General features: G+C 48.5%; 1 protein-coding gene across 1 annotated transcript; it reads left to right on the top strand.

The window, feature by feature from the left end:
• The first annotated feature begins 8,876 nt into the window (after positions 1-8,876).
• On the top strand, positions 8,877-10,288 carry LOC127301899 (probable aquaporin TIP3-1). The gene is made up of 3 exons (XM_051332194.2): positions 8,877-9,165; positions 9,265-9,512; positions 9,604-10,288. The coding sequence occupies exons 1-3, from the start codon at positions 9,009-9,011 to the stop codon at positions 9,997-9,999; spliced, it is 801 nt and encodes a 266-aa protein (XP_051188154.1). The 5' UTR covers positions 8,877-9,008; the 3' UTR covers positions 10,000-10,288.
• Positions 10,289-10,528: the final 240 nt, after the last annotated feature.

Consider the following 10,528-nt stretch of genomic DNA (forward strand, 5'->3'; position numbering starts at 1 on the left):
TTGATGTAGTTCGTGCATTGTTTTATGAAGAATGACTACCCGATCTAGGATATTCCTTCCATGCATGAAAGCAGTCTGAGAAGATCAAACTACATGGCCGGCCACTCTGTTCAACCTAATTGTTGCAACTTTTGTGAAAATTTTGAAACTAACATTAAGGAGATAATCATGTCCATATTGTTGGATCCTTTCCACCTCATTAACCTTTGGTAAAAAAATAATTTCACCAAAGTTTAGGTGAAACAATTATTGTTGTCAAGTATGAAGGAGGCCGAACAACTCTAGAAGATCATCCATGATGAAACCCATAATTTTCTAGTAAAACTCAGCTAGAAAGCAAACATGTATGAAAGGGGATTTGTTGTGTTCCATTTTGAAAACCGTCTTTTTTTTACTTCCTCTTTGGTATAGGAAGCTGCAAGAAGGTTGGTTTCCTTAATAGAAACCTAAGGAATATCATATGTTCATGACTTGTCTATTGAGAAGTTACTTTCTCCGAAGCTTCGAACAAACCTTTATAATAATTGGTAATGTATGATTTGAGTTGCTAATGTCCCTCGGTCGTGCCTTTATCTTCGACGAGAGAATGGATATCTTTTGATGACTACCATTGGCCGCAATGTGAAAGTATCTTGCATTCGAATCTTCTTCGAAAACAAATGGAGACTTAGATCTCTGGTACCATTTGAGTTCCCTCCTCGTGAAGTTGTGTAATGTGTATGTTTTAATTGGCTTTTGAGCTCAATTTCTTGCATGGATACTGGTTGATCAGACTTTTGCCAAAGCCTCGAGCTCATCAATAATAGATGAAAGCCTCTACTTTTTTTAAGAATACAAGTTAAGTGATGTGCCCAATCACCAAGTGCTTGCATGTTGCATACAATTTATTATTCCATCTCTGAGTTATATGTCTTTCCTATACTGTTTTAACCATATCATGAAACCTCTCACGATGAGGCATCTAAGTTCAATCTTATTTTTTTGAACACGGGAGGGGCCTCGAAGGACCCCAAGAGCTGCAACTAAATTACCATCGGTGGATACACATTACAGGAAGGTCCCTAAAGGAAAAGTAAAAGTACAACATATCCCTGGATAATTGCAGAAAAGACCTTAAAACTATGACAGTAAAAGCAATCGAATCCCCAGTCCTCTCCACCACACGTGAGCCTCCATCTCCGGTCGCCTCGACTCCACCGGGGACGAACCACTTGGTGGCGAGGAGGCGCTGTTTCCGGTATGAAGCTCTGAGAAAGGCCTCCACACTGGAGGTTGAGTAGAACGCCAGGTAGGCGCCTAGAAGGGACGCCCTTTCGGCCATAGATCACGACGGCAGTCATGAACGCCGCGTGGGTCGATCGTTGTTGCAGCATGAGCTAGTCCCGCCACCTTGAAGAAGCAGAGGAGATCTTGCTGCTTCGCCTCTTTCCCTCGCCACCATGGCCGGCCGGAAGAGGCCCCACCACACAACACCTTCACTCATCAAGGTGGCCACCAACTACGGCTTTATTGAAGGAGATGGTGTCCATCTCCATTGCACCACGCTCCGACCAGAGAAGCAGAAGCAGAAGAGTAAGAAATATGAACCCTAAATCGCCCCAGATCTGGCCGCCAAGATCCTGAGCTCCGCTAGCTCCACCTACCGGGCATGAAGCCCACTACCGACACACGGCCGCACACCCTACTACTACATTGCACAGCCCACCCCAAGTCCCCATATCCACGCTGGATGACAGCGCCGCCGGGGGAGAGGGGAGATGGGAACGGGGGAGACATGGCGACTCTCAAGGGATAAGGTGGAGAGAACACGGAAGAAAAAAATAAAAGCCCCGCATGCTGTTGTGAGGATCCAAGTGAAAAAAGAAAAAGAAGACAGATATCTAAGTTCAATCTTGAAACCACGTATACATTGCGGTCTAGAGGCTATCGCGGTTAACAGTATGAACACTGTTGAATGTAGATGGGCTACAGCCCAGTAAGGCAGCCCATATAGTCTACAATTCCTGAAATCTCAAAGCCCATCACGTTGGCAGCTTGGGACAGCCTTGGGGGACAAACTTTAGTCCCACATTGCTAGTTGGGAGAGAGTTGGAGTGGTATATAAGGGCTGTTGTTCTAGTCATTCCAAGTGAGTTAGAATAGAAAGAGCCCTCGCGCACTCCTCCTCCTCCGCCCGCCCCGCCTCGCCTCGCCTCGCCTCGTCACGCACGCACGTCGCGTTTTGTGACTCGAGTTCGTGTTCGAGACACACTCAAGGAAGCCTAAACTTTTTGCTTGGTGCACCAACTGTGTTGGGTACGTGTCGACCTGCATGTGCATGTTCACCGCGTGTCCCTGGCTTCCTACGCGTGTCAACGCGGTCGGGTTGGGTCGGCTTCCCAGGCTATACAAGGAGACAGATCAGATCTAGAGAAATACACAGTTCTCAGAACTCTCTAGTCCATCTCTCTCGCGATTTTCCTTTTGCTGTGCTACTCTCTAGTCTTCCCCATCCCGGCGTTTGCGTGCACAGTCGTCCGGGAGAGCAGGCCTCCGAAACTCCGTCCGTTGAGCTCCTGCACCGGGAGACGGGCAATAAAGTTTTTGGGGAGCGTCTCGGCACGACTGCTCGCTGCTGTTCGTCTTCTTCTTCAACGGTTCGGTTGCTTCATCGACAGATCCGATTACACCATAGGCGACATCAACAATACCCATGGTGGTGGTGCTGCTGCTGCTAGTGCGACCTTCCCGGTCGCGATGTACGTGCTTTTCCTCTCCTACCTTGCACTGCTACTTGTTCCATGTTCAGATCTGATGCATGTGCTTAGTCTGATGTGTATGGTTAAGTATGCTTGTGCATCTATAAAGTTGATTTCGGTAATTAAACTCACACAGAAATTGCCTACTAATCTAACAATCCAAAAACCTTATGTGCTTAGGCAATTTTCACCGTCTGGTTTTGCTACTGCGCTCAAACCGAGCCCGTTTACGGGTTCTCATTTCAAGAGATGACAAAGTAAGACCCTCTTGTGGCTCACTTCTATGGGCGTGCACCGTGTTACGGAAGGTACTCCTAGAGGTCCGCTTACTCCTGAAGAGGATAAAGCATTCGGGGATGCCACCGTAATCTTTGTGGGTGCCATCCTAAGTGTGCTTGGAGACAAGTTGGTTGATGCTTATCTGCACATCCGAAATGGGAAGGAACTGTGGGATGCACTGGACGCTAAGTTTGGTGCTGCCGATGCCGGAGGTGAACTGTATGCTATGGAGCAGTTCAATGAGTACAGAATGGTTGAGAACCGATCTGTAGTAGAACAGGCTCATGAGATACAGATCATGGCAAAGGAACTCGAGCTCCTCAAGTGTGTGCTACCGGACAAGTTTGTCGCGGGATGCATTGTCGCTAAGCTTCCCCCTTCTTGGAGGAACTTTGCCACTTCCCTGAAACATCAGAGACATGAGTTTTCTGTTGAGAATATCATGGGCTCTCTGGATGTTGAGGAGAAGGCGAGGGCAAAAGACAAACACACTGGAGGAACCGAGGGACGTTCTGCTGCCAATATGGTGCAGAAAAATGCCCACAAGTCCAAGGGAAAGAATAAGGGAGTCTCCCAGACTACCAACTTCAAGAAGAAGCGGAAAACGGAGAAGAAAGATCCTTGCTGGGTGTGTGGCGAGACAGGCCATTGGGCTAATCGTTGTCCACAACGCAAAGGAAAGAAATGTCAAGCTGGACAGAACTCAAATTCTGTCAGCATGGTCATTGGCAACACAGAGGAAGGAACTACAGGGTATGGTAATATACCTACTGTTCTTTCGGTGTTTCAGCCCACGGAATGGTGGTTTGATACAGGTGCTAATGTTCATGTGTGTGCTGACATCTCCATGTTTACCTCTTATCAGGCCCGAGGTTCCTCAGTAATGATGGGGAATGGGTTACATGCTACTGTTCGTGGTGTTGGCACGGTAGATCTGAAGTTTACTTCGGGAAAGATCGTGCAACTGAAGAACGTACTGCATGTCCCTTCTATCAAGAAGAATCTCGTTAGTGGCTCCCGTCTTATGAAAGATGGGTTTAAGTTGGTGTTTGAGTCCAATAAAGTTGTACTGTCTAAGTATGTAACTTTTGTTGGAAAGGGTTATGAATGTGAGGGAATGTTGCGCTTCTCTCTAGAAGACTTCTGTGATAATGTTGTGAACCATGTAAGCACTAGTGTTAATGAAACTAATGTTTGGCATTCACGACTTTGTCATGTTAATTTCGGTTGTATGACGCGGCTTGCTGATATGAGTTTAATTCCGAAATTCACCTTTGTCAAAGGCTCTAAGTGCCATGCTTGTGTGCAAGCAAAGCAGCCTCGCAAGCCTCACAAGCCTGCGAAGGAAAGGAACCTGGCACCACTAGAGCTCATACATTCAGATCTATGTGAGATGAATGGTGAGTTGACAAGAGGTGGAAAGAAATATTTCATGACTTTGATTGATGATTCCACTAGGTACTGTTATGTGTATCTTCTGAAAACTAAAGATGAGGCTCTTGATTTCTTTAAAATCTATAAGGCTGAAGTTGAGAACCAACTTGAAAGAAAGATAAAAAGGGTTCGGTCCGATCGTGGTGGAGAGTACTTTTCTAATGAGTTCAATTTATTCTGTGCGGAACATGGTATAATCCATGAGAGGACGCCTCCCAATTCCCCACAATCCAATGGGATTGCGGAAAGGAAAAACCGTACTCTAACAGATTTGGTTAACGCCATGTTAGATGTTTCGGGTTTATCCAAGGAATGGTGGGGGGGGGGCTATATTGACTTCATGTCATGTCCTAAGCCGTGTTCCAACCAAGAATAAAGAGATTACCCCTTATGAGGAATGGGAAAAGAAAACACCAACACTCTCCTACCTACGAACTTGGGGCTATTTGGCTAAAGTGAATTTGCCAATCACCAAGAAGCGAAAGCTTGGGCCAAAAACCGTGGACTGTGTCTTTCTTGGCTATGCTGCCCATAGCATTGCTTATAGATTTCTTGTGGTAAAATCTGGAGTGGACGACATGAATGTTGGCACCATCTTTGAATCAAGAGATGCTACATTCTTTGAGGATATATTTCCTATGAGAGATATGCATGGCATGTCTAGTTGGGAATCTGATCCAATACATGAAACTCCTATGGAGTCTGATGAGGAATCTGATGATGAGAGTTTAGATTCTGATGAAGATGACAATGAAGCTCCCACAAGGAGTAAGAGACAAAGGACTGCGAAGTCTTTTGGTAATGATTTCATTGTGTATCTTGTGGATGATACTCCCACTACCATTTCAGAAGCTCTTGCATCTCCTGATGCAGGCTACTGGAAGGAAGCGGTTCAAAGCGAGATGGATTCCATCTTGGCTAATGGAACGTGGGAGTTATCTGAGCGTCCTTATGGGTGCAAGCCTGTAGGATGTAAATGGGTATTTAAGAAGAAGCTTCGAGCTGATGGTACTATTGAGAAGTACAAGGCTCGGCTTGTAGCCAAAGGCTATACCCAAAAGGAAGGCGAAGATTTCTTCGATACCTACTCACCTGTGGCGAGATTGACCACCATTCGAGTACTACTGTCATCGGCTTCCTCACACGGTCTTCTCGTTCATCAAATGGACGTTAAGACGGCTTTCCTAAATGGAGAGTTGGACGAGGAAATTTACATGGAACAGCCTAATGGTTTCGTACTAGAAGGTCAAGAAAGAAAGGTGTGTAAATTAAAGAAATCTTTGTATGGTCTTAAACAAGCACCCAAACAATGGCATGAGAAGTTTGAAAGAACTTTGACATCTGTGGGCTTTGTTGTTGATGAAGCCGACAAATGTGTGTATTACCGCCATGGTGGGGGTGAGGGAGTTGTCCTATGCTTGTATGTGGATGACATACTAATCTTTGGGACGAGTCTCAAAGTGATTAAGGAGGTAAAAACCTTCTTATCTCGGTGTTTCGAGATGAAAGATCTTGGCGAAGCTGATGTTATATTGAACATCAAGTTATTGAGAGATGGGAATAATGGGATTACACCTGTGCAATCTCATTATGCTGAGAAGGTGTTGAGCAGATTTGGTTATGCTGATTGCAAATCTTCTCTCACACCTTATGATCCTAGTGTCTTGCTTCGAAAGAATGAAAAGGCAACTAAAGATCAATTAAGATACTCTCAAATCATTGGTTCACTCATGTATTTAGCTTGCGCTACGAGGCCTGATATCTCGTTTGCTGTATGCAAACTTAGCCGGTTTGTGGCCAACCCGGGAGATGATCATTGGCATGCTCTTGAGAGAGTGATGCGCTATCTAAAGGGAACCATGAGTTACGGAATTCATTATACCGGGTATCCAAGAGGACTTGAAGGGTATAGTGATTCCAATTGGATTTCTGATGCTAAAATGAAGGCCACAAGTGGATATGTTTTCACTCTTGGTGGTGGCGCTGTTTCCTGGAAGTCTTGCAAGCAGACCATCTTAACAAGGTCAACTATGGAAGCAGAACTCACAGCATTATATACAGCTACCGTCGAAGCGGAATGGCTTCGTGAGCTCCTGATGGACTTGCCTATGGTTGAAAAACCAATACCGGCCATCCTCATGAACTGTGATAATCAAACCGTGATTATCAAAGTGAAAAGTTCTAAGGATAATATGAAAAGTTCCAAACATATCAAGAGGAGATTGAAGTCTGTCAGAAAACTGAAGAACTCCGGAGTGATAGCATTGGATTATGTCCAAAGTGCTAAAAATCTGGCAGATCCTTTCACAAAAGGACTATCAAGAAACATGATAGACCTTGCATCGAGGGAGATGGGTTTGAGACCCACTTGAGTTGCCGAGGGGGTAACCCAACCTATGTGATCGGAAATTCCGTGAACTAGGACCTGGGAAAACAAACCGGAGTAACTGAGTTGAGAGAAAATTTAATACTCCCACTCCGCTGCAGATGCAATTCTCTCATAGCTACTGTAAGGCAGGTTGACAATGTCTTAATGTGTTCTGAGCGGCTCTTAATGAGCGAAGACGCTGTCCTACAGGGCGATCTTTGAAGAACACACCTATATGAGTGACACTACTGGTCATAGTGTGGGAGATTTGGGTGAATCTCTAGTAAGATCATGAAAGGCCGAGGAGTATGACTTATAAGCTCCACCCGAGGGGAAGGCTATGGTAGCCTAGTACCGTGCCGGCATTGAGCGAAACTTGCTGCACAAAGACTGACAATTCAAGGCATAGTCCATTGTTCAGTTGTAGTCAAGCGTAGCACCTTGCCTAAGTGGAAGTTCAACTTAACAGTCTCCACCGAAGTGCAGGTATATCAAACAGTGAATGGAACTAATGTGTCATCTGATGTGCATATGAGATCTGGTGGGGGATTGTTGAATGTAGATGGGCTGCAGACCAGTAAGGCAGCCCATATAGTCTACAATTCCTGAAATCTCAAAGCCCATCACGTTGGCAGCTTGGGACAGCCTTGGGGGACAAAGTTTAGTCCCACATTGCTAGTTGGGAGAGAGTTGGAGTGGTATATAAGGGCTGCTGTTCTAGTCATTCCAAGTGAGTTAGAATAGAAAGAGCCCTCGCGCACTCCTCCTCCGCCCGCCCCGCCTCGCCTCGCCTCGTCACGCACGCACGCACGTCGCGTTTCGTGACTCGAGTTCGAGTTCGAGACACACTCAAGGAAGCCTAAACTTTTTGCTTGGTGCACCAACTGTATTGGGTACGTGTCGACCTGCATGTGCATGTTCGCCGCGTGTCCCTGGCTTCCTATACGTGTCAACGCGGTCGGGTTGGGTCGGCTTCCCAGGCTATACAAGGAGACAGATCAGATCTAGAGAAATACACAGTTCTCAGAACTCTCTAGTCCATCTCTCTCGCGATTTTCCTTTTGCTGTGCTACTCTCTAGTCTTCCCCATCCCGGCGTTTGCGTGCACAGTCGTCCGGGAGAGCAGGCCTCCGAAACTCCGTCCGTTGAGATCCTGCACCGGGAGACGGGCGATAAGGTTTTTGGGGACGTCTCGGCGCGACTGCTCGCTGCTGTTCGTCTTCTTCTTCAACGGTTCGGCTGCTTCATCGACAGATCCGATTACACCATGGACGACATCAACAATACCCATGGTGGTGGTGGTGCTGCTGCTAGTGAGACATTCCCGGTCGCGATGTACCTGCTTTTCCTCTCCTACCTTGCACTGCTACTTGTTCCATGTTCAGATCTGATGCATGTGCTTAGTCTGATGTGTATGGTTAAGTATGCTTGTGCATCTGTAAAGTTGATTTCTGTAATTAAATTCACACGGAAATTGCCTACTAATCTAGCAAACACATGGTATAACAAACCTTCAATACGTGGTAGAGCCCGCACCGGTTACCATGATAAATTTAGATTTCCGGTATCCATCACTAAACGGTCTAGTTTTTTGTAAGTTGTCCATGAGAAATAGTTTGCCCAATAAACTATTTTTCAACCATTGAAATTGAAACGTCTCTTAAGCACAAACTGTACACGTTAATTTGTTACCACTATGAGCAGTACTCTAAGGCATGGCAAAGCATGGAACCTACCCGCGGGCCGCGCCGCAGTATATATCTGCATGTCCATGACCTGGCAGGTGTTGCATGCGGCCATGCGGGCGTGGCCACAGGATAAAGATTAACGCAAGAAGCGAGGCCGCCGCGCGAGTTCCATGTACTACACGTACACATGGTCGCACGCGGTGGATGCTTGGCATGCATGGGCAACCGCGTTCCCCCCCTCCGGGACAGACCAGCCGTGAGACGTGCCACCGCTCTAGCATACGTGTCGCCGGCGCCGCTCCAGCCCCAGCCACGTTATAAGCCACGCGCGCTCGCCGCGGCCATCGTTGCAACTCGCACCTACCACTAGTTCACTACTAGTACCAACGCCAGTGCGGCCACACTTGGTCATACTCATTGTCGGCAACGAACAAGAGAGCAAAGAGATAAGCAGATAGAGAAAGAGCTTTGCTTGCTTTGGCACGTACTAGCTAGGTCGAGATGAGCACCGCGGCGCGGACGACGACGGGGCGGCGGGGGTTCACGGTGGGGCGCAGCGAGGACGCGACGCATCCGGACACCATCCGCGCCGCCATCTCTGAGTTCTTCGCCACCGCCATCTTCGTCTTTGCGGCCGAGGGCTCCATCCTCTCCCTCGGTACGTACCTAGCTACAATAAGCATGCATATATCCGTGGATGGCCAGTGGCTGCCATGCATCTCTATACTGACGGACCTGTACATGTGTGTGTTTGCAGGGAAGCTGTACCATGGCATGAGCACGGCGGGCGGGCTGGTGGCGGTGGCGCTCGCGCACGCGCTGGCGCTGGCCGTGGCGGTGTCGGTCGCCGTCAACATCTCCGGGGGGCACGTCAACCCCGCTATCACCTTCGGCGCGCTACTTGGCGGCCGCATCACCCTCATCCGCGCCCTCTTCTACTGGATCGCGCAGCTCCTCGGCGCCATCGTCGCGTCCCTCCTGCTCCGCCTCACCACCGGAGGCATGGTACCGATCCATCATCAAGCTCTCTTTCCACCCACCCAACCTCCTATATGTTCCATCTTCTCTTCTAACTTGCGATGGTGTTCCCATGCAGCGGCCGCCCGGTTTCTCGCTGGCGTCGGGGGTGGGCGACTGGCACGCGGTGCTGCTGGAGGCGGTGATGACGTTCGGCCTCATGTACGCCTACTACGCGACGGTGATCGACCCCAAGAGGGGCCACGTGGGCACCATCGGGCCGCTCGCCGTGGGGTTCCTGCTCGGGGCTAACATGCTCGCCGGCGGGCCCTTCGACGGCGCCGCCATGAACCCGGCGCGGGTGTTCGGGCCGGCGCTCGTCGGCTGGCGCTGGAGCCACCACTGGGTCTACTGGCTCGGCCCCTTCCTCGGCTCGGGCTTGGCCGGCCTCCTCTACGAGTACCTCGTCATCCCGTCCACCGAGGCCGCCGCCCACGGCCACGCCCACCAGCCGCTCGCGCCCGAGGACTACTAGCAGCCACGCAGCTGAAGCTAGCTGCTGCTCCTTCGGATCCAGCCCCTGCGGCGAATTATCGCTATAAACGTTATGTATGTTGGTTTCTGTGCTCGCCACAGTAATGTATTAAGAGTGTGAGGTACAGGTAATGGTTAATAAGGGGGTAACTAATGGTGCTGCTGTGCCTGTTTGCCCCGTTTGTGTACATTTCGTGGTCATCTGAGCATGATCTCAGAGTGAGTGAACTAGCGGTCGTGTAATAATTTCCATTTCATCACTTCAAAATCATCTGTTTCTGGGTTCCTGATGCTGCATCGCCTTGCAGTGCACTGCTAGTTACTGTGTATATATACCGGCATGTGCAACGATCCCGTAACTGTCTTAGGAGGTTCTCTCTGTAGATTGTTTCGAATGCCGTATTCTTCGCCGTCCTTGTGATCCCGTGCTTGTGAATGGCATGGATGGAGCCGTCTCTGGTGGAGTTTCTCCACAACTACTACTGCTCGTCTACATTTTACATTCTGAAGTAGCAACTCTCACAATTGTT

Source organism: Lolium perenne, chromosome 1 (genome assembly GCF_019359855.2).
Source record: "Lolium perenne isolate Kyuss_39 chromosome 1, Kyuss_2.0, whole genome shotgun sequence".
Lineage (NCBI taxonomy): Eukaryota > Viridiplantae > Streptophyta > Magnoliopsida > Poales > Poaceae > Lolium > Lolium perenne.

What these genes read in the sequence shown, in the direction of transcription:
- LOC127301899 (XM_051332194.2), top strand. Translation starts at nt 9,009, where the DNA reads ATGAGCACCGCGGCGCGGACGACGACGGGGCGGCGGGGGTTCACGGTG. An exon ending in GGGCTCCATCCTCTCCCTCG is followed by an intron (nt 9,166 to 9,264) that starts GTACGTACCTAG and finishes GTGTGTTTGCAG; the next exon opens with GGAAGCTGTACCATGGCATG. An exon ending in GCCTCACCACCGGAGGCATG is followed by an intron (nt 9,513 to 9,603) that starts GTACCGATCCAT and finishes GTTCCCATGCAG; the next exon opens with CGGCCGCCCGGTTTCTCGCT.